The sequence below is a fragment of the Rhincodon typus genome, chromosome 24, assembly GCF_021869965.1.
Source record: "Rhincodon typus isolate 14 chromosome 24, sRhiTyp1.1, whole genome shotgun sequence".
In the NCBI taxonomy this organism is placed as follows: Eukaryota; Metazoa; Chordata; class Chondrichthyes; order Orectolobiformes; family Rhincodontidae; genus Rhincodon; species Rhincodon typus.
Window position 1 is genome coordinate 12,765,541 of NC_063355.1, and position 24,250 is coordinate 12,789,790.

The following is a 24,250-nucleotide window of genomic DNA, read 5'->3' on the forward strand; positions in this document are numbered from 1 at the left end:
TTAAACTCCATTTGCCACCTCTCAGCCCAGCTCTGCAGCTTATCTATGTCCCTCTGTAACCTACAACATCCTTCTGCACTATCCACAACTCCACCGACTTTGGTGTCATCCGCAAAACATATAGAACAAGTAACAGCAAATCATGAACAACAGGTCAAAAAAATTTTGGTTACCAAGCCACTGGTCACGTAGAAGATTTCACAGGACATCCTATACTCATGGCAGAGCCCAAACTGAAGTTTAATTTACGGTATCAATAAGAGATGGTGGTCACTGAGCCACAATCATCTCTACCAAATATGACAGAAGCGATTAAGTAGGAGTCACTTTTCATTGGTATTATATGGAAGGATGGCCAGATCAAAGGTCCAGTGGATTGGCAATAAACACATGCTTATGCACCTACAGCATTTCACATTCATAGGGCTTTCCTGATGCATGTCAGGAGACGGGTTATTCCAGCTTCACTCTTGGACTATGTCCTGGGAATGACACACAGGGGCAGCGTAGTGATCTGGGATCTCCAAGGCTGTTGAAGATCTCATAGCCCATTACAAAACCTGCAACTACACAGGGTTAGCAGATATGTTTTCCAGGCTCTCAATACAGTGGAGAGTTCAGATGGTACAAATCCATAGGATTTGTGAAAAGCCACACCATAAGCAATCAGATAGCCAATGATCATTATTCACTTGAAATAGGTAACAAATTTTAACTGGTGTAACTCAGAGTACAACACAGCTTGGTGCACACACAGATATGATAAATTTAAGTCCAATGTCAAATGCTTAGCCTTTTCAGATGATGCAGGTTCAAACAGAGAATTTCATTTCCTTATCTTCAGAGTGACAGAGATCATGCCAAGTAAGAAGCAACATTCAAATTGTAAACTGAGGAAATGTATTTTGGTTTCATCAACACTACAATCATCAAGAGTAAAAGAAAGTGTTGAAGTTGGGAAACAAGTTAAAGTAAGATTCTCCACACTTTAACACAGATTCTCCAGCAGATTGAAAATATGTTGCGTACTAGCCCATGGAGGCCACCACCAAGATGGAATGCTCAATGTCCATACAGTCAATCAAGAAGGAACTGTCTGGTTCAGAGATCCAAGATCAAAAAAATAAGAAGTAGCTTTTGCAACAAGACAACCATAATCCGAGAGGGGCGTTTATGAGATTAAAGATTTTCCAGATACTACAGTGGAGCCTGTTTCAGCAGGAAAGATGTCCACAGTGAAGGATTACTGAAGGAATTTAAAAGTTCTCCAGTTTAAAAGGACTTATAGACATCACACTGTCAGGAACAGAATCAAAGTTAAGAGTCTGCAACCCAAAGATCTGCCAATCTTCCAGGTCTGAAGAGAATGCTCTGGAAGAACAAAGAAACCTCCAGACTGTCTGAATTTGTGAAGTCAGAATGTTGGTGGGATATGGGGTAACAGTATATGAAACTATATCCAAAAACATATAATGGTAAGAATGGGGCAGGTTTTGTATTAGGGTCTGAAAGGGTTAATGCTGAGGAGTACATTTAACATGGCTGAACGTGATGACACCATACACACTTGGGAGAACAGCTTTGTATCTTGAAGGATGAAAACATGACATCGAAGTTTCGTTCATAGTCTCAGTAACAATACCAATGTGTGTTGTACCTAGCTGCTATGATTTAATAACCTACACCTTGCTTAAAGTAAAGCCTGTCATCACTAGATCACCTCGTGGCTTTCCTCCACCACATTAGACCAAACAGGCCCTGTAGATCCCTACCAGGAAAGAGAATGTTGGCAGCAAATCTACCAGATGGATTTTACACCACGATGAGCTGGGGTAGGGATTCATCTTACAATACAAGGTGTCAATTAGAAATTGGATTGGAGTAATGCTTAGTCCACCAAGTACATAAATAAACTGTGCTAGCAATCTTTCACTACCAGGGAAAAGATTTCTTCAATTTACCAACTGGATAACCACTTGAGGGAGATGAACATGCAGGGTTACAGTGACAGAGTAGGGGAATGGGACTGACTTGATTGTCTGTAGAGAGGATCAGTGACTTAACTGGGCAAATGGCCTCCTCCTTTGGACTCTACAAAGGGCTTTGGTTTACTTAATATGAAAAGGTGTGGAGCCACACCTCACTCTGTTTGTAAATTTATCTATCTTCTTATAAAACCACTGGCGACAGTTTCTGTGGAGACTGACTGAATGTGAAAATGGACAGCTTGATTGACCAAAAGAATCCTAAACCAAATCTGAATGTAAACAAACTGAAATAAGTTTTAGGCCAAAAAAATCAGCAAACAGGAAGAAACACTTTTCCACTAGCAACTGAAACATAACTTTGCAACCAAAACTGTTTTGAAAATCAAATCCTAAAATAGTTTCTCAAGCGTTTCCTGCTAACTGGAGGTATAGCCCACCTGGCTTTTCTGAAAACATTGCATTTTCCCTATCGGTGATGATGGATAAGTTTCACAAATATCTGGCTAAACTATCCCTCTGATAATAAATGCTACAGAAACCTTATAATTTTCTTAATAGTTTGTTTGTCACATAATGGAAGTTGCTAGTCTTCAGTGCCAGGGAGTTTGGGACAACCATAGGGCTACCAGATGCCTATACAGACCAGCAGGAGGTATTAGCTTCAAGAAAAGACTGGGAAATGGCTGGGAGAGAAAACATAACAGTTTTGGCAATTGTGTGCCCCGAATATATTGATAAGACACTCAGAAATTCAGTGAAACCTTTTGTATTTACAAACAGCTTGAAATCCATTGATACAGCAAGAACCAGATCATAATCTATGACTGTACGTTAACCATATACCTTGATCTATGAGAATATATATGACATAACATGTAATCTTAAAACAGTGTGTATGAGTTGGTATATCTCTCTGAGTCACAGACAGTGGTTCTGCAGATAAGAAATTAACAATACTCCACTTCTCATATTTAAAGAATGTGTGGGACACATGAGGAACGAGAAAAATAAAAGTTTATCTCACACTTTGGAGCTAATGGAGCAGCTATTAGTGCCCCACAGGATCTCCTACCTGTTAATTGAGCTTTGAGTCATACAGAAACACTGTGACTACGCACACCCCTCAGTCTCAGAGCTTTCCGAAATTAACAATAGGAACTGTTACATGGATGACCAGTAACATTACTGGGTGAAAGGGCATGACAACCTAAAGACAATTTGCTTTTTTCATAGTTTCACATGCAGTAAGTTTGGAAGTTGCACCTTATGTTGGATTGGAGTACAGAAGTACTGAATAGTTGCTAATGAGTACATGAAAAACGTTCTAAACTTAAGGAGCAAAAATAGCATGTGTGCCCTGACAGTGATGCTAATACTTCAACAGTGGTGCCAATATAATCAGTTTATCTCAGCACATAGTTCATGTTCACCCTAAGGTCGGAGTCCATTCTTTTGTGAAGCTGCTGCTAACAGCCCCACCTGGTGGATCTTCTTCTTAATTGATCACAGGGAGCACTACGTTACATTAAAGGAAATCAGTTTAAATTTAAGTTGAAGCAAATAACTTTTCTTCCCAATTACTCTGAACACTCTAAAGAGCAATGCCACCCATCAACAGGATGACTTCCCTTCTGTAGCTGGGAGAGTTGTCCGCGCTTCTAAACTAGAAGTAGGAAAACAACTGCTTGATTGAAGGAGGAAAATACATTAACCAAGTTCCCTCATAGATAAAGAAAGTGGCCCAGATTCTGCCACTGTAATGAAGGGGGAACTGTTAGAATTTGCCAATTCTCATTGCTCCTTTCAAATTGACAGCAACCTCTGGAGCCCAGACACATCCAACAAATGCAAAGATCCAGATGTCAATTTCATTTGATTTATTATTGCCACATGTTCTGAGATACAGTGTAAAGTTCACTCTGAAACAAATTGTTTAGAAACAGCATTAGAAGCTGATCAAAAAAACAGGGGTTGATTCTTATAAAAGTAAACCACTGGCAATGAAGGAGTGGTTATCACCTTTGCCATTCACTATGCAGGGTCTGCTCTGGGTGGGCATAACAAAACTCCCATGCATCTACACAATACATTCTGTATTGATGGTTCAACCAAAATAAACCAATTAAATGCTAGTGACACCCATATCCCATCTATGAACAATAAGTAGGATATACTTTAATTCTTCTGCTAACTTTCAACTTCGGCCTTAACTCTGGATTTCTGAATGAAAAGCGCATGACTATGTTCCATCAGCTTAATGACTGGACTTATCATTCGATCTATTTACAACTCATTATACTTTTCAGAAAAGAAAATGCAACTGGAGATGCAAGAGAAAATGTGCCCATTTTTCCAACTTTCCTCATTGCAATACGACAAAGGGTCATCCTTACTGAGGGATGCAATTTTTAAGTTAAAGTGCACTGACCTGTACAGGCCCTTTGGTGGCACAGTGGTTGAGTCCCGACCCCAGACCAGAAGGCCCGAGTTCAAGTCCCACTTTGCTCCAGTGGTGTGTAATAACATCTCTTAACAAGTTGATGAGGAAAAATAGGTTAAATGGTAGAGCTCTATTTATTATTCATAACCCAACCCTTAAACCAACTACAACTAAATTTGTTTCTTTCAAATGTGTTAAATTCCTTAATCTTAACAAATATTACAATTCACTTCCAGACTCCAGACTTTTTAAATTCATCCTCCATTTAGTATTTGTTTGGGAAATTCTAATTCATTCAATCTTGTTTCAAAGGTTCTGTAATTAAAGTTAATAAAATTGTACCTTAGAGCAGTTTCCTAATTATCATACATTATGTTTCACAATGTGTGAAGTTAATTACAAAGAATCTAAAGAGGGTGGAGCAAAGGGCCCTTCCTGTGGTGCAATGCTAGAGCCCTCACCCCAGACCTGAGTTCAAGTCCCACCTTCTCCAGAGACATGTAATAACATCTCTGAACAGGTTGATTAAGGGAAAAAAAAAGAGGGTGAAGCAAAGTAGGCTGTTTTTATTTGTCAATTAGTAAGCCAATACAACAACCATTTCTACCCTCTCCCCCCCCCATTTTTAACCCCCTGCTTCTCTTCAAGCTGAGGCTTATTCTCGAGGAACGTGAGCAAGATGCCATGTTGCTTGTGCAGGCTCACCACAGCAAATGATTGTAGATTGTTACATCTCAGAGACTTGACAAGTGTTCTGGGCCCAATCCTGCCCTGAACAGTGGCCACACCAGCCACTGGATTACAATCAGGACCAGAATCTCTTTTTATTTGATTCTGTTTTCCTCAGGGTGGGCAACACTGAGACCAATCGTTAAACATGAGATGGAGATCAGCTAACGCAGCATATGGATAGAACTGGCGTCATCCTAATCCCTGAAGGCTTCTATCACCCCACACTGTGTCATTACCCAATTGATTTGGTTTCATTTATTCTTGTCACATGTACCAAGATCCAGTGAAAAGTATTGTTTTATGTGCAATCCAGACAAATCATACTTTATATAAATACATCAGAGTAATAGAACAGAATGCAGAATTTGTGTTACAGTTACAGAGAAGGTGCAGAGAAAGACCAACTCTAATATATGATAGGTTGGTTCATAAATCTGTCAACAGCGGGGAAGAAGCTGTTCTTGAATCTGTTGATAAGTGTTTTCAAACTTTTGTATCTTCTGCTCGATGGAAGAGAGTATAACCAGGGTGGGAGGAGTCTTTACTTATGTTGGCTGCTTTTTCAAGGCAGCTGGAAGTGTAGACTGGGTTGGGCTGATGTGGAACATCATTTTCTTTTTTTAGTTTGGAACCTCACACAACGGATAGGAATTTCACTGGAAGGCAAACAGGAGATTTTTGGCAGTATGTTCAGGTGCTAACATTCCTCTACGGTGGCTCAGTTTGGCCTTGAGCTGAAATGACAACTTAACTCACACTCAGTACAAGATCCATTTTGCTAAAGCAGTTCAAGCCAACAACATGAAAATTCTCTCAGAGGTTCGCTAAGCAGCTGATTACTATTTAAAATGTCTGTTACTACTCATTAAAGAGAGTACTTGACATTTTGGTGGCTAGAGTTTATCCTAATAGCCTCTGCTAACAGCACCCAGCCATTTGGGCCTACATTTGATGTTGACATCAATGTCAAGAACTACTTAAAGGATTCTCACCATTTCAAGTTCAATATTGCAACATATCAGGAAGCTTCCTGAATCACTACCAGAATTTTACTAACACCCTAGAATTTTTTGCTACTGATACATTTTTTGAGAAGGATACAGTTCAATGAAAAGTACAGGGGAACATACCAACAAGCATTCCTAAAAATGAAGTGTCAACCTGATAAGCTACCAAACAGGACTACCTGCGTGCCAAACAGCTTTAACAGCAAGTCATAGGCAGAGCTAAGTGACTCCACAACCAACGAATCAGATCTAAGCTTTGCAGTCCTGCCATGTCCAGTCGTGAATGGTGAAGGCCAATTAAACAACTCATTGGAGGAGAAGGATCCACAATATCCCCATCCTCAATGATGGAAGAGCGCAACCAGTCAGTGCAAAAGATAAGACTGTAGCACTTGCACCAATCTTCAGCCAGAAGTGCCCAGTGGATGATTCATCTCACCCTCCTCCAATGAACCCCAGCATCACAAACGCCAGTCTTCAGTCAATTTAATTCACTCTACATGATATCAAGAAATGGCTGGAGGCATTGGATACTGGATATGGGTCCTGACAACACTCTGCAGTAGCATATAAGACTTGTGCTCTAGAACCTGCCGTTCCCCGAGCTAAGCTCTTCCTGTACAGTTACAATGCTGGCATCTACCTGACAATGTGGAAAATTGCTCAAGTATGTCCTGTACTCAAAATGCAGGACAAATCCAACCCAGCCAATTATTGCCTGTTCAGACTTGATCATCAGTAAAGTGATGGAAGGTGTCATCAAGAGCGCTATCAAACAGCACCTTCTCAGCAATAACCTGCTCAGTTTTGGTTCTGCCAGAGCCACTCAGCTCCTGACCTCACCTTGGTTCAAACAGGGACAAAACAGCTGAATTCCAGACAGGTGTGACTGAGAGCCCTTGACACCAAGGCCCTTGCATGTGACCAAGTGTGGCATCAAGGAACCTTGGCAAAACTGGAATCAGTGATAATCAGGGCAAACTCTCCAATTGTTGGAGTCATATTTGGCACATAGGAAGATGGTTGCGGTTGTTGGAGGTCAGTCATCTCAGCTCCAGGATATCTCTGCAGGAGTTCCCGTGATTTGTCCTGGCCCAACAATCTTCAGCTGCTTCATCAATGATCTGCACTCCAATTATTACATAATGTTCAGCACCATTCACGACGACTCCTCAAATACTGAAGCAGTCCATGTTCAAATGTAACAAGACCTGGACAATATCCAGGCTTGGGTTGACAAGGGGCAATGGATATTCACCCCGCTCAAATGCTAGGCAATGACCATCTCCTATAAGAGACAGTCTAACCAATGCCCCTTGTTATTCATGGTGTTACCATCATTGAATCCCCCACTACAATATCATGGGAGTTACCAGTGACCAGAAACTCAACTGGACTCGCTGTGTAAATACAGTGGCTTTGAAACGGGACAAAGGCCAGGAATAATGCAGCAGGCTTGAAGGGCCGAAGGGCCTGTTCCTGTGCTGTAATTTTCTTTGTTATTTGTTCTTTGTAACTCACCTCCTGACTCCCCAAAGCCTGTTCACAATCTCAAGGCACAAGTCAGGAGGGTGATGGAATACTCCCCACTTGCCTGGATGAGTGCAGCCCCAACAACACTCAAGAAGCTTGACACCATCCAGGACAATGCAGCCTGCTTGATTGGCACTCCTTCCACAACATTCACTCCCTCCATCACCGAATTTTGTAGTGGCAGGAGCAAGCACTGCAGAAATTCACTAAAGACCTTTAGACAGTACTTCTCAAACCCACGACCGCTCCCACCTTGAAGGACAGGGGCAGCAGTTACATGGGTGCACATCCACCTGCCAGCTCCCTCCAAGCCACTCACCATCCTGACTTGGAAACATATCACTGTTCTTTCAGTGTTGCTGGGTCAAAATCCTGGAATTCACTCACCATGGGCATTGAGGGTCTAGCTACAGCCCAAGGACTGTAGCGGTTCAAGGAGGCAGCTCACCACCACCTCCTCAAGGGCAGCTGGGGACGGGCAATAAATGTTGATCCAGCTAGTGATGCCCATGACCCACAAATGAATAAAAATAAGACTATGAAGGCCTCACCTGCAAAGAAAAGCATGCTGCTACTCTTCAGACGTAACCTGATGAAGCAGACTGTTTAACTGCCTTCTTCCTAACCTATTGTTTTGGATGAGGAATGGGAAGAGGACACGAGGCCAGACAGAACTGAACTAAATGCTGGAAAGGGGGAGAGTGGGGACAGAAAGAGAGATGGCATCCAGCTACTCTGTGATTACAACACGTTGCTCTTCCTCAATACATCAAGTTCCACATAAGCAACCCTCTGCACCTTCTCCTTCAGTCCCTGAGGCATCTTAAAATGCATTGTTGCATGCCAGTCAGAACATGCCACAGCTACAGGGGAAGTGGATTCAAGGATTTCATCAATACTCCTTCCCCAAAAATTGCTTTTAATCAGCACTGGAGAGCTAAATCTGCAGATTTTTCATTCAGAATGTCTAGGGCCAGTTCACATTATGGTAATCTGCCAAAATGACCAAAAGATGAGGGCTAAATCCAGGAATTCAAACAATTTAACATTATCAGTGCAGCTCAATTAGCACCTCTTTTCAGCCTTTATAAATCCCCAAATCTGTTACATGGTAATCAAGATTGAAGTCCACTGTTTTCTAATACAACGAATCTAAAATAATGAGCAGATTAGGAAGTAGGTAGGAACATTATTTCCTAAACTTAGATAATCAAAATGAAGATTTAATGGAGTCACTAGGAATAATTTTAGTGATGAATGCGTAGAAATAGGCCTGTGTGTGTTGGGTTGAAGATGGGTAACCAATCAACATAAGGTCACCAGAGTCTTACAGACCGCAGGGCTCCTCTCTCACTGGACAGAGATGACTGGTGGTGGTTTAACCACAGGGTCAACACGCTTCAGGCGAGGGGAGACATTGAGAGGCAGGGTCCTTCATAGTAACCTGAGCCAGTGTGGGAATTGAACTCATGCTGTTGCTGTTGCTCTCTGTCACAACTTAGTTAACCTTTTCTGCAGTTCTGTGTCCAGTTCTGGTTACCCAGTTAGAAGAAGGAAATTATTAAGCTGGACAGGGTACAGAAGAGATTCATCAGGATGTTGCTGGGAATGGAAGGTTTGAATTATAAAGAGAGGCTGTATAAGCTGGGGCATATTTCACCGGAGTGTAGGAGGTTGAGAGGTGACTTTATAGAAGTTTATAAAATTATGAGGGTTAATGGTAGTTGTCTTTTTTGTTGGTTGGGGGATTTCAAGACTAGTGGGTAGATTTTTAAGATGAGAGGAGGTTTTAAAAAAGACATGACCTGTAAATTATTTTACACAGAGGGTTGTTCACATGTGGAATGAACTTCTTAAGGAAGTGGTGGATGTGGACACAATTACAACATTTAAAAGACATTTGGATAAATACATGAATAAGAAAGATCTGGAGGGATATGGGCCAGGAGCAGGCAGGTAGGACTAGTTTGGTTTGGGATTATGTTCAGCATGGACTGGGTGGACTGAAGGGTCAGTTTCCATGCTGTACGACTGTGACTCTGTAACTTAGATGATGCAGGGACTAGTTACAGCCAGAAACCACACTCCTGAGATCCAGAAGCTCAAACGTCGGATCATCCCAGCTTAATAGCTCAATTACTCACGGAGACACCAGGGAAGCAGGTACTTTGCTTTCATCATGTATTCTTACCTGGTATGGGACAGATTCTTACGAATGGTCTTCAGGTCTTTCTCCTTGTACTTTAGATGCAGCAACTTAGCAGTGAAAATCTGCGGGATCAAAACACATTCCTATAAACTTCTGCTGCTTTACAGTAGGTTTGAGTTAATGCCTCACCACAACAAGTTTCACAAATGAGTTTCATCTGTGTTAAGATGCTTAGGAGAAAACATCTAAAAGTCCAAACTGAAAACCAGAATAGCCTCACTGCCACTGGTCCAGAATGGCCATCATGTTTTTTACCTGACAGTCACCTTTCATATACGAATGTTTTGAGCACAAGATGCACACAAAAGGTGTCCCTTATAAAGTATTTGTATGTTTCTAATATTTCCAATAGTAGTAAGGTGTTATAACTGAAATTTGAACTACCTTCATGATAAATCATTCAAATATAGATTTTAAAATATCTAGGATTAGTGACTAAAACAATTAATTCAAGGTTCCATAAGTGAATTATTTATATCAGTCACAGGCTTTTGAAGAAAAAAGATGTTGTCTCATGCAGGAATAAACTTATATTTTATTTCAAGATAGGAGAAAGATCAACAAGTGCATGTCTTCAAAGCAAACACTGGCAATGGAACGAAACAGTGAAATTGCTTTAATTAATTACTACATTCTTAAGGCTAGAATCTATTATTGGCACTAATGAATTTCCAGTTGTTCCCTTTTCAGTGACCCTATCCTTACTCATCACTCATGCACAGCCATATTTTCAGCCAAGGGTTAGTGAAAGGCAATAAGGAATAGCAATCCAAGACAGTTTTCAGATTAGAACCTCACCCTAGCTTATGGCCAAATAGTGTAAATACAGTATCATCACTCTTATTTCAGCTGAGATGGGTAACTCAATACAAAGCACAGGAGAATGCCATTGTGCACATTATATTTATTCATAAAGGTGTGGGAGGGATGGAGAGTTGCACATGGCGATGTTTCGATTTCTGCTGTATTCAAAGCTGGCACTCCATGTACAATCAAGAGAGAGTACTGCATTGTGCATCCTATTGTCTTTGGGATAGATATTAAATGAAGGCACCAGCTTCCTGTTCAGGTTGATTTTTAGAATCCCAAATCCCATTCCATGTTTCAAAGTACAAGGATTTCTCCTGATGAGACTATTAAAATTCCTCCTGTTAAGCAACCATTAAAAATAATTTATTTTACTGATATTCAAAGGTTATTACTTGCATAGAAGTATTGTCACTCTTAAAGTAATACTTGTAATTTTAGAGATGTTAGAAAATGTTAGATGTTATCAGCAAGTTAATCACAGGACATAAAATAGTCTATTCAACTTCAACCAGTAGGTTCCCTACAGAAATCCAATTCATTGACATTTTGACTGAAACAAGAACTTTTCAATGCATGTTCTTCACAGACAAGAGCCTGTTTCTACATACTGGCTGCCAGAAATCAACCCCTTGCTCAATGTGAATTACACCGTTGCCACCAGGAAGGAGAGCTACTGCGTTCCCATGTCTGCAGGACTTCTCCATCAGCTGGCAACAGTGAAATTTAAGGATCTACATTTAAAACAGGCAAAACAAAATTGTTGAGGCTGCTACTAAAGTTCATTGTTCCCAACTCCCACTGCTTCCCCACGGAGGACGCTGGCTTGAAATATTACCGTTCCGGCAACTGGAGAATCACAACTGAAATTCACAGTTTGAACTAGTTTTGCAAGGGAATGGGATCTGAACATGGATTCAGAAAGGGAAAGGAGCAAAGGCACGATTGTTTTTAAGCAAATATGAAAGGCAGACAAAAACAAAGGCTAGAAAACAAACAACACAGGAGCGATGTAATCTTAACTGTACAAACTTCAATGCAAGGGATCTAATGCATATGGTAAATAAGCTTAGGGGATAGTTAAAATAATGCAAGTATACTATGATATCATAACTACTATTGAACTGTGATTTAAAGAAGGACAGGAATGACAGCTCAACATTCCAGATTTCAGGGTTTTAACCAGGACAGAAAGAGGAATGATAAAGGAGGTTTGCAATATTGGCTGAAGAAACAATTACAGCTGTGATAACTATAATATGTTAGATGAGGTCATATGGGTTGAACTGGAAAGCAAAAAAGACAATCACACTTCTGGAAATGTACTATCGACTAGCAAATCAAGTGAGCTAGAACAGCCAATAAGGGGTGGTAAGTGGGAGTCAGTTGGATAGCTTTTTTTATGGGCAACACAAACAAATGGGACAAATGGATTCTTTTGGGCTGTTAATATCTACGATTTCCATTAACAGTGAATACATACTAAAAAAAAAGTCTGTAGGCGCTGCTCAAATAATTCTAGTCCAACAATAATCTTTGAATCTGGAACAGAAGAGATAGATATTCAATGTGATCTTTACAACTTTTAAGAAAATCTCTACTAGGTTTAAGATTCAAACTATATTTTCTGTGAATGCTGAAAGCACTCTAACTTCAAGCTGGGTTTTCAAATGAAATATTTAATTTTCCACAAACAAGCACATTAAGGAATTATCTCCATTCATAGAAATGATCTGAAATTGTTGGATATCCCAGAACGTGACACTAAATAGCCCAGCCCAACAAAAGGATACCGTTAACTTACAAAAGTATTAGCAGAAACCTCATGAGAAATATGAATATAATTTGCTCTCAGTTTGTGGAAGAAAGAAGTTCTTTGGAAAGGTAATTATATTATACATTTATCAGTGCTCGCAGAAATGTACTTGAAGTTAGCAATCAACTTCATGCTGAAATGTTAAGCAGCTTAAAAATCCTGACCAGAACTTTAATAAAAGACATATTTTTCAGAAAAATAACCACCCTCCCACTGCCTCACTATACCAACAAACTTCCACCTGTGCACATAATGAATTCATGCCATATCTGCACAGTTGTTGCAAAGGGCATTATCTATAATTCCTTTATGCATTACCCTCTCGTAGCAAACTCAGACCGCTCTAACAATAGAGGAGGCAGCAGACAGTCAGAAAATGAATTATAGATTGATACTGGGGCTGTACTCGGGTTCAAACATGTAGAAGCAAAAATGCTCTTTGATTTCCAACTGCATACTGTCTCTAACAAGACAGCTGTAATGAATTCATCCCCTTGCCACTTATGTACACCAATATTCCCAAATCTCTTTTACACAAGTACACATAGGAATTGAACAAGGCTTTGAAATGCAGAAGCTGTATATATTAGTAGCATTGACTATTTTTTTCTCTTGGGAAATGCCAGTGGGGAAGAATACTGAACTGTGGATTCATACACACAAGCAGAGCTTCACCTAACTGTGAAATGTAATGTTGCAGCCCAGAAAAAAAAAAGAGGTTTCAGGACCACACAATCATCACCCTCTCAGACGAATATAAAAAACTGGAGCAGAGATAGGAGATTCATCACTTCAAGCCCGTCTGCCACTCAATAAGATCAGGGCTGATCTGTTTGTGTTTCAAATTCTACGATTTCCATCCACCCCTGGATTCTTGGAGTTCATAAAAATCGATCTAACACTACCTTATTATTATAGTAATTGCCTCCGCCTCCACCACTTTCCGAGATAGAGGTCCAAACTCACACAACCTTCAAAAAAATTCTCATCCTGGTCATAAGAGGCTGACCCCGAATTTTAAAAAGCCACCCATAGTTCTAATTTCATCTGTAATGAGGTCAGGAGCTGAGTGGCCCTGGCGGAACCCAAACTGGGCATCAGTGAACAGGTTATTGCCGAGCTGATGCTGCTTGATAGCTCTGCTGAGGTAACCTTGTATGATTGAGAGTAGTCTGACAAGGCTGTAATTGGCCACATTGGATTTGTCCTGCTTTTTGTGTAAAGGACATACCTGGGTAATTTCCCACAGGGAAGCAGCAAGTCCTGGAGGACAAGTCTTCAGAATGTCATTGGGGCCCACAGTTTTTGCAGTATCCGGTGCCTCCGACTGTTTCTTGATATCATGTAGAGTGAATCGAATTGACTGCAGCATCTGTGATGCTGGTGCTTTCTGGAGGAGGCCAAGATCATTCATCCACTCGGCCCTTCTCGCTGAAGATTGTTCCCAACGCTCTTTTGTACTGATGTGCAGCGATCAACTATCAAGGATGGGATAGTTATGAAGCCTCCTCTTCCAGTGAGTTGTTTAATTGGGAGGCACAGTGATTAGCACTCACAGCGCTAGGGACCCAGGTTTATAGAATCCCTACAGTATGGAAGTAGGCCATTTGGCCCATCGAGTCCACACCAACCCTCCGAAGAGCATCCCACCCAGACCCACCCCCACCACGTTGCCCCTATATTCCTGCATTTCCCATGGCTGACCCACCTATGCATCCCTGGACACTATGGATAATTTAGCATGGCTAATCCACTTAGCTTGCACACCTTTGGACTGTGGCAGTAAACTGGAGCACCTGGACGAAACCCACACAGACACGGGTCCACACAGACAGTCGTCTGGGGTTGGAATTGAACCTGGGTCCCTGGCACCACGTAAGTCAGCAGTGCTAACCACTGAGCCACCATGCCGCCCAATTAAACAACTCACTGGAGGAGGAGGCGCTATAAATATCCCATTGATTCCACCCTCGGGCCACTGTCTGTGTGGAGTTTGCACATTCTCTCCATGTGTGCGTGGGTTTCCTCCGGGTGCTCCGGTTTGCTCCCACAGTCCAAAGGATTGGTCAGGATAAATTGTCCATAGTGTCCAGGGGATGTGCAGGCTAATTTGATTAGCCAAGGAAAATGCAGGTTACAGAGATAGGTTGGTGTGGGGAGGTGGAATGCTATTGGAAGGTCAGTGTGGACTTGATGGGCCGAAAAGCCTGTTTCCACACTGTAGGTCTTCTATGCTTCTATAATTGTCCACCACTATTCACAACTGAACATGGCAGAACTGCAGAGCTCAGATCTGATCTGTTGGTCACGGACTCACTTAGCTCTGCCAATCACTTGCTGTTTATGCTGTCCGACACATAAGCAATCATGTTTGGTGCTTCACCAGGTTGACACCTAAGTTTAAGCTGTGCCTTGTGCTGTTCCTGGCACACCCACCTGAACTCTCCATTGAACTGAGGTTGATTCTCTGGCTCGACAGTTATTGTTGAGTGGGAGAATATGCCGGGTCTTGAGGTTGCAGATTGTGCTAGAGTACAATTCTGTTCCTGTTGATGACCAGCAGTGCCTCATGGATGCCCAGTCTTGAGTTGCTCCACCTGTTTGAAGTCTGTCCCATTTAGTTAGGTGACAGTGCCACACAATATAATGTAAGATAGTCTCAATGTGAAGATGGGACTTCGTTTCCACAAGGACTGTGCAATGGTCACTCTTACCGACACTGTCATGGACAGATGCATCCACAGCCGGCAGATTGGTAAGGATGAGGTCAAGTATGTTTTTGCCTTTTGTTGGTTCCCTCACCACCTGCCGCAGATCCAATCGAACAGCGATGTCCTTTAGGACGCAATCAGCTCGATCAGTAGTACTACTGCTGAGCCACTGTTATGGCAGATGGTGAAATCCCCCACGCAGAGTATGTTCTGTACTGTTGCCACGCTCAGTGCTTCCTCTACATGTTGCTCAATATGGAGGAGTATTGATTCATCAGCTGAAGGAGGACGTGATAATCAGCAGGAGGTTTCCTTGCCCACGTTTGACCTGAAACCAGGGGACTTCATGAGGTCCAGAGTTAATGTTGAGGGCTTCCAGAGTAACTCCTTCCCAAATGTAAAAACTGTGCCACCAACCCTGTTGGGTCTGTCCTGCTGGTGGGACAGGGCATATCCAGAGACAGTGAAGTTAAGCCTGGGACATTGTCACACTCATGGAATCATACCTTACAGACAATGTCAGGCTGTTGTTTGACTCGTCTCTAAGACAGTTCTCCCAATCTTGGCACTAGCCCCATGATGTCAGTAAGGAGGATTTTGCAGGGACAACATGACTGTTTCTGCCATTGTCTTTTCTGATGCCTAGGTCGATGCCAGGTGGTCCATATGGTTTCATTTCTTTTTTGAGACTTTGAAGCGATTGTTACAACTGAATTGATTGCTAGGCCATTTCAGAGGGCAGTTGAGACTCAACCACATTGCTGTTGGTCTGGAGTCAAACATAGCCCAGACCAAGTTAGGATGAGCAATGTCCTTCCCTGAAGCACAGTAAGTAAACAGACATTTTTTCCTGACAATCAACAATAGGGCAGCTGTAAGATGCCCTTACATACTGCTTTCATCAATCACACCAAGGCATTCAAGCATGTGAGCTGGGGCAGTCTATTTAAGCAGCTGGAGGAAACTGGCTTCCTACTGAAACCACTCAATGCAAGCTCTTCTCTCCATCTTAACATAAAGAATAAGGTCATGTGTGTTAGGGTAACATCAGAATCCTTGGATTTCTGCACTGGGTTAACAATTAGGTTTGTATTCTAGCATTGACACTATTTGACATATTCTTTTCTCCTTGCTGCCATATGCCTCCAGCATATTTCTGCAAAGTGTCTATTTAACTATCAGAATTGACAGAAAGTTGTTCAGCTATATAAAAACCGAAAGAACTGCGGATGCTGTAAATCGGGAGCAAAAACAGAAGTTGCTAGAAAAGCTCAGCAGGTCTGGCAGCATCTGTGAAGAAAAAAATTGGAGTTAATGTTTCGGATCCGGTGACCCTTCCTCAGAACCGTTCTGAGGTAGGGTCACCGGACCCGAAACATTAACACTAATTTTCTTCTTCACACATGCTGCCAGACCTGTTGAGCTTTTCCAGCAACTTGTTTTTGTAGCTGAGATAGTAGGAACTGCAGATGCTGGAGAATCCGAGACAACAAGGTGCAGGGCTGGATGAACACAGCAGGCCAAGCAGCATCATAGGAGCAGAAAGGCTGACGTTTCGGGCCTAGACCCTTCATCAGAAAAGGGGGAGGGGAAGGGGGTTGTGAAATAAATAGGGAGAGAGTGGGAGGCGGATAGAAGATGGATAGAGGAGAGGATAGGTGGAGAGGAAACAAACAGGTCGAAGAGGCGGGGATGGGGCCAGTAAAGGTGAGTGTAGGTGGGGAGTTAGGGAGGGGATAGGTCAGTCCAGGGAGGACGGACAGGTCAAGGGGGCGGGATGAGGTTAGTCGGTAGGAGATGGGGGTGCGGCTTGAGGTGGGAGGAGGGGATAGGTGGGAGGAAGATGCCTAAAGGCCCTCTGCTTCTTCCTGTCCCGCAGGCCCGACCAGTCCCCCTCCACTGACACCCTCATCCGCTTAGCCGAACTCGTCCTCACCCTCAACAACTTCTCTTTCAATTCCTCCCACTTCCTACAGACAAAGGGGGTGGCCATGGGTACCCGCATGGGCCCAAGCTACGCCTGCCTCTTTGTAGGTTACGTGGAACAATCCCTCTTCCGTACCTACACCGGCCCTAAACCCCACCTCTTCCTCCGTTACATTGATGACTGTATCGGCGCCGCCTCGTGCTCCCACGAGGAGCTCGAACAGTTCATCCACTTCACTAACACCTTCCACCCCAACCTTAAGTTTACCTGGACCATCTCTAACACCTCTCTCCCCTTCCTGGACCTCTCTGTCTCCATATCGGGCAACCACCTAGAAACCAATATTCATTTCAAGCCCACCGACTCCCACAGCTACCTAGAATACTCCTCCTCCCACCCACCTTCCTGCAAAAATGCTATCCCCTATTCACAATTCCTTCGCCTCCGCCGCATCTGCTCCCAGGATGAGGCATTCCACTCCCGTACATCTCAGTTGTCCTCGTTTTTCAAGTGGTCGAGAATGCCCTCAACCGTGTCTCCCACATCTCCCGCAACTCATCCCTCACACCCCGTCCACGCAATAAGAACCAAAAAAGAATCCCCCTCGTCCTCACGTACCACCCCACCAACCTCCGGATCCAACGCATCATCCTCCGACACTTCTGCCATCTGCAATCCGACCCCACCACCAAAGACATCTTTCCCTCCCCACCCTTATCTGCTTTCCGGAGGACCACTCTCTCTGTGACTCCCTTGTCCGCTCCACACTCCCCTCCAGCTCCACCACACCCGGCACCTTTCCCTGCAATCGCAGGAGGTGCGACACCTGCCCCCACACCTCCTCCCTCACCCCCATCCCAGGCCCCAAGAAGACTTTCCACATCAAGCAGATGTTCACCTGCACATCTGCCAATGTGGTATACTGCATCCGCTGTGCCCGTTGTGGCCTCCTCTACATCGGGGAAACCAAGCGGAGGCTTGGGGACCACTTTGCAGAACACCTACGCTCGGTTCGCAATAAACAACTGCACCTCCCAGTCGCGAACCATTTCAACTCCCCCTCCCATTCCTCAGACGACATGTCCATCCTGGGCCTCCTGCAGTGCCACAACGATGCCACCCGAAGGTTGCAGAAACAGCAACTCATATTCCGCTTGGGAACCCTGCAGCCCAATGGTATCAATGTGGATTTCACAAGCTTCAAAATCTCCCCTCCCCCTACCGCATCCCAAAACCAGTCCAGCTCGTCCTCCCCTCCCTAAAAAAAAAAAAAACCCACCTATCCCCTCCTCCCACCTCAAGCCGCATCCCCATCTCCTACCGACTAACCTCATCCTGCCCCCTTGACCTGTCCGTCCTCCCTGGACTGACCTATCCCCTCCCTAACTCCCCACCTACACTCACCTTTACTGGCCCCATCCCCGCCTCTTCGACCTGTTTGGTTCCTCTCCACCTATCCTCTCCTCTATCCATCTTCTATCCGCCTCCCCCTCTCTCCCTATTTATTTCAGAACCTTTTCTGATGAAGGGTCCAGGCCCGAAACGTCAGCCTTTCTGCTCCTATGATGCTGCTTGGCCTGCTGTGTTCATCCAGCCCTGCACCTTGTTGTCTCTTTGTTTTTGTAGCTGTTCAGCTATGTTTGTCTGAGGTCCGAGACAAAGTTATGGTGTACCAAGTCCTTATTAGAGAGCTCCCTTATGCTGATGATTCTATGCTAATAACTCAGTTGGTTGCGAGGGCAAACTGGTTGGACTCTCTCACACCTGTGACCAGCTTGAATATGTTCATCAACATCAAAAAGCGAAACGTCATGATGTCAGGATGTTGCTACACTGCCATTTGTTAACATTTATGAAACAAGATTTGCAAAGGTATCAAAAAGCATGCAAGTGTATTTCTAAGTTGGCGCCAAGCCAGAAAAGGAATGTCGAAATTCTTTATCTCTGCTGAGTTACCCCTTATCCAGAACAATAAATGGACTGCTGCAATTGACCCCAGCAGTCCTGAGCACAGAAAGCAAAGGAAATTCAAATCTCTTTCCTGGTCGCTATCCAGTACCTACTGCTGGAAGGTGCAAGTGAGGGACAAAGGAAGCATCAGACTCACATGCATTAGGCATGCACTGTTTAACAGACCAAAATTCATCTGTTGAGTTAGGCAGCAAAATACTATCAGAGATTTACAAGGATGTCATTGTTAATGTGTTGTTTAGCACAAGCACCAGTGCCTACATTTCCCTTTAAGTCCCTTACCCTGTCCAGAAGCTATTGCCATGCTGGGGAAGAACCTGGCCCCTTTTCGCTCAAATAAATCAAACAGCCAAACTATGAAACACAAAAAAACTGCTCATCGGGGCTAATGCCATAATAACCAAAAAAACAAAAGAGGAAACTTTGTCTGATTAGTAGAAGCCTAGTGGGGGTTGAAAATGAGGCAGAATCTTGTCTCCATATGGAAGACCTTGTAATGATGAGAGGATGTTCTGTCAAATTCTGAAGACTCATGACTGACAACATCTTCTTGATGACCTACTACTCCCACTCCTCATCTGCCTCAATCTGTAGAAAGTAATAAGATAACAGACTGCATTATACTAGTGTGACAAAGCCCACTTGGGTTATTTCAGGGCAGCATAAAGGCCTGGTTACCTAGATTGATACCAACTAATACCAAGATGGTGGCAGTGTAGGGCTCCTCAGCTAGATCATCCGCTCCGTCTGTTTCTGTATTTTTTCCTTCTTTCTTTTTGGCGGTGTCCTGAAGTCCCTGCCTCAACGAGGGCCTGGCATGTCAATCTCTCAGCCTGGCATGCTGTCACCCAGCCCATCCTGGTGTCCTCTCGGCCCAGCATGGTGGTTTCTCAGCAGCCCAGAGTGGCGGTTTCTCAGCAGCCCAGCGTGGCGGTTTCTCAGCAGCCCAGAGTGTTGGTTTCTCGAACTGGCCCACCCTTAACACGGACTTCCTGCCTCAAGATGATTCCAAAGCAGTCTCCCAGCCTCTACAGCCTTGGGGTGAAGCCCAGCACAGTCTGGAGTTAAGGTCCAACATGGCCTAAAGGCTAGGTGCCAGCTTGGACTGAGTTGGCAGGACTGTTATTCCGAACATTTTATTTCTTTGTTTTTCTAATTTCTTTCCCCTAAGAATTTGTATGATCCTATGATCTGTAATGCTGGACTTTTTATTTGTTTATTTTTCTAATTTTTTCCCCTGAGAATTTGTACTCAAGAATCTGTATCTTTGTACCTAAGATGGCGCCAAAAGTGGTGACTTCTACACTTTTCACTGTTTTTATGTACATGTGACAATAAAGCTAATTCTAATTCTAGATTGATGTTGCCCTGCTCAAGGATTTCCAGTGCCACATTTTCCTCCCTCCCTACTGCACTGAAGGAACTTAAAAGTGCACCAATTCTACTAATGTCATGAGCCTGATTTATTCTAACAGCCTGATCATGAAAACTCCTGTGAGGTTAAGGTCTCCCTCTCCTTCTCATTACAATCCTGCTTCATTACAGCTGGAACATTACAACAGAACTTTGGATATTTCAGGGCCTTAATGTCTGAACTCAACTTGAGAAAAATCATTAATCGGATGAAAAACCAAGTGATTGTAAAACCATACTCCACCAGAAATCTGTCTCTTCAGGGAGGAAGCAGGGGCAAACAAATAACGGAACAAAAATAAATGAACATTTATTACCGAGTTCAGTTGTACCCTGATTTTGAAGCCAAAAATTCCATGTAGCCAGGTCCATCACCTTTTTAAAATCTCACAATTTTACATTTTGGTTACCTTGTTTTCCTTTGACATCTTTGGCGGGCTGGTACATTTTGCTTCTTCTGCATTCTCCTCTGCAGCACTGTCAGGCTCTTCATTCACGATCTAGACAAAGGAGAAAGAGAGCGAAGTCTCAAATGTTAGAAGAACACTTTGTCCAACTGTTCAAGAATGTACAAAAGCTTTTCTCTTACTGTCCTGGGTTAACTTTAATGCTTAAAGACTGTGGCAGTGACTAAGAAAGTGAATACTGAGAAGCTGGGACTCTACTCCTTCAAGCAAAGCAAGTCAAGCAGAGATTCACCAGTGTTTAATGTCATGAAGGGTTTGATAGAGTAAGCAACAAGGGACACAAGGAGAAACTGTTTGCAATGATGGTGGAACGGTAACCAGAGGATACAAATTAAGGCAAAGGAACTGGGTGAAGAGAAGGTAGGGATTTTATCTTTAAACATAGCTGGTTGCTATGAATTGGAAGGCATTGCCTAAAAGCTTAATGGAAGCAATTTGAAAGTAACTTTCAAGAGGGAGTTGGATAATTACTTCAAATGGAAACTTTGCAGGGCTATTTGCAAAGAGTGGGCATAAACTGGATAGCTCTATCAAAGAGCTGGCACAGGCACTAGGGGCCAAATGGCCTCCTTCTGTGTTGTATGATTCTATAATATTTACTGCTGTATAAACATTATACAGTCTGCACACAACTTGCAGTAAAACATTGTTTATTCCACCAGAGTCTCTTGGAACAGCTCAAAACGTTCAGGACTACTCAGCAGCTGTGGCTTCCACTTGCAAACACAAGTACGTTAAGAGGCTGAGACTGAAACAGTACAAACTCAAAGGCACACACGCAGACAATAGATAACACTGATGGTGAACAAAGAAACCAGCTTCTGAGCCCAATCACTCTGTGCTGGCATTCATCATTCACACGAGAGGTCATCTTAAATCTTTTACCCTGCACCCTTGCTCCCCTCTTCCAACGACCACATAGCGAAATCATTCTGAAGATGCAACTGTATTGTTCAAGATGGAAGGCATTCATTTATTTAAGGGCAAGGTGACATTGAAAGAACAAAGCACCCTTTATTTACGTTAACTGCAAAGTTGTTATACCTGATTGCAATTCAAATGACTGATATTTCCAAGTGACCATTACTGTTAACTCAAAAACAGAAATTGCTGGAGCAACTCAGCAGGTCTGGCAGCATCTGTGGAGAGAAAGCAGCATTAACGTTTGGAAGCCAGTGACCCTTTCTCTTCACAGAGGAAAGATTTAAAAGGGACCTAAGGGGCAACCTTTTCACGTAGAGTGTGGAATGAGCTGCCAGAGGAGGTTGTGGAGGCTGGTACAATTACAACATTTATAAGGAATCAGGATGCGTATATGAATAGGAAGTGTTTAGAGGCACACAGGCCAAATGCTGGCAAATGGAACTGTATTAATTTAGGATACCTGGTTGGCATATACGAGTTGGACTGAAGGAGGGTCTGTTTCTGTGCTCTACAACTCTGTGACTCTAAGATACTGCCACCCACACCTGCTGAGTTGCTCCAGCAATTTCTGTTTCTGCTTCAGGTTTCCAGTATTTCTTTGTTTTACTTTTGTGTTATATTGTTACTGAAATGTTCTGCCACAGTGAAATCCCTAGAAAATCTGCCCAGAACGAATGGGCATTGATATCAAGGTTGGGAGGAGTTGGGGTGGTATTCTGTGCATAGGATTGCCAAATATTACCCAAGTTGATTTTGGGAGGGTTTGAGACAGTACGTAGCTCCACAAGTACATGAATGGAGTGTGTGGTGGGCAAGGACTCTGCGGTGCCTGGCTAACCTGGTCGAGCTGCCCCAATGAATGCAGGACGAGTTGCCTCGGCTCCAGGTAAAGGGGCTGGCCGATTGCCTGGTAGGGTTTCCAGGAGACCGAGCGGTAACCCTGCCGGCTCAGCTGATCCTGCCTCCTGCGGTAATTCTCGTGGAAAACCTGCTGCCTGCTCGGCTCGCTGGGGCTGTAGACGGTCAGGCTCCGGGCTTTCACCTTCAAGCCTTTGGACGGAGGCAAGGGCAAAGGTTTTATCATCACAAAACTCCGCGGCTCCAGGCCCTTGCTGCTAGCGGGCATGCCTGAGAAACAGTGAGGAAAGAGAAAGGGAAGAAACAAAACATTTTAAAAAAGTTACTAAAAGTTTGCAATTTCCAATTTAAAGGCTTCTAACCTACTTCAGCTCTGCGTGAAGTAATTAAAGAACGGTTCGCGAAAATTTTGGCTCCCCACCCTTTGTTTCACTAAACTTTTTGTTTTTTTTTGTTTCACCCAACTTGTTTCTTTCTGTCTCCCTGGGTTACACCTTCAGGCCCGGCATGTTCCACTTGAAAACAGGGGTGTAATTTTCTCGACGTCCATTTCAATCCATGAAAGACGACCCTTGTGTCAGGGTTTGTTCGAAATCTCCGTTGAGGTTATGAAATCTAAAAATTGTATGAAGTTGTTATGTCACTCTCCTGATTATTTAATCCATCTTTAAATATGTTTCCTTTGACTGCCACCCCTTCCAAAAGTGTGGTATAGTCTCCGTGGATGCTACATCAAGGGTTGGGTAGGTGGAGTTCACTTGGGTTGGAGAGAAGGGAGCAGCTCAGCAATGGTTCAGGGAGAGAGAAATAAACTTCGTGTTAAAGTAGCTCTGGGACCGTTCATCAGAATAATTCCCTTGTAATGTTGAAAGGGGACAAGAGGGGAAAGGGAGAGTGTGGAGGCAGGTTCTGTTGAGGAATTCTACAGAGTATTGGACAGAAATGAGTGCAAAGGTATGAGGAAAAAGGAATCATGAAGTAGGTAATGATACTCGTTTGCAGACACAATGGACTGAATAGACAACATTTCTGTGATTCTGTGTTTGGTGGTTCCATTGTGCTGGAGTTAATGGAAATGACAAAGATTGACCTATTGAGTGAAGGAGGCTGTGGGGTGGAAGGGAGTGGTTCTAGTAGGGAAGGACAAACAGCAGAATTGCAAGAAATGTAGTCACTTCTTGGACACTCTACTTTGTGCCTGTTCCCTGTAAGGATTCTATTCAATTTTCTGTCTCCGTTCTGATGATCTCATTTTGCGCGACAATGCTTCCAATATATATTTTGCCTCCAGTAAGGATTTTTCTCAACCATGGTCGATATGTTTACATGTTTTCATTTACTTGGGTTAATATGTAAATTAATGCATGTTATGAAAAAAGGCATAAATATAATTGTGACTGCTCCCTCCACCCTAGGCTATTGCCATGGCCATAATTCAAAGAATGAG

At 43.2% G+C, this 24,250-nt stretch overlaps 1 protein-coding gene across 3 annotated transcripts in view; it reads right to left on the reverse strand.

Moving 5' to 3' along the window:
• The window catches only part of LOC109929982 (coiled-coil domain-containing protein 60), a 74,091-nt gene extending 50,795 nt beyond the window's left edge, over positions 1-23,296 (reverse strand). For 2 of the 3 annotated variants that reach the window (XM_048611451.1, XM_020529531.2), the window contains exons 1-4: positions 23,170-23,296; positions 22,784-23,073; positions 20,965-21,054; positions 9,892-9,971 (exon numbers count right to left, since the gene is read on the reverse strand). In XM_048611451.1, coding sequence (XP_048467408.1) covers positions 9,892-9,971; positions 20,965-21,054; positions 22,784-23,071 — 458 coding nt within the window. In that variant the 5' untranslated portion in view covers positions 23,072-23,073; positions 23,170-23,296. The remainder of the gene's footprint in view (positions 1-9,891; positions 9,972-20,964; positions 21,055-22,783; positions 23,074-23,169) is intronic. The other variant, XM_048611450.1, reaches the window with a different exon arrangement.
• Positions 23,297-24,250: the final 954 nt, after the last annotated feature.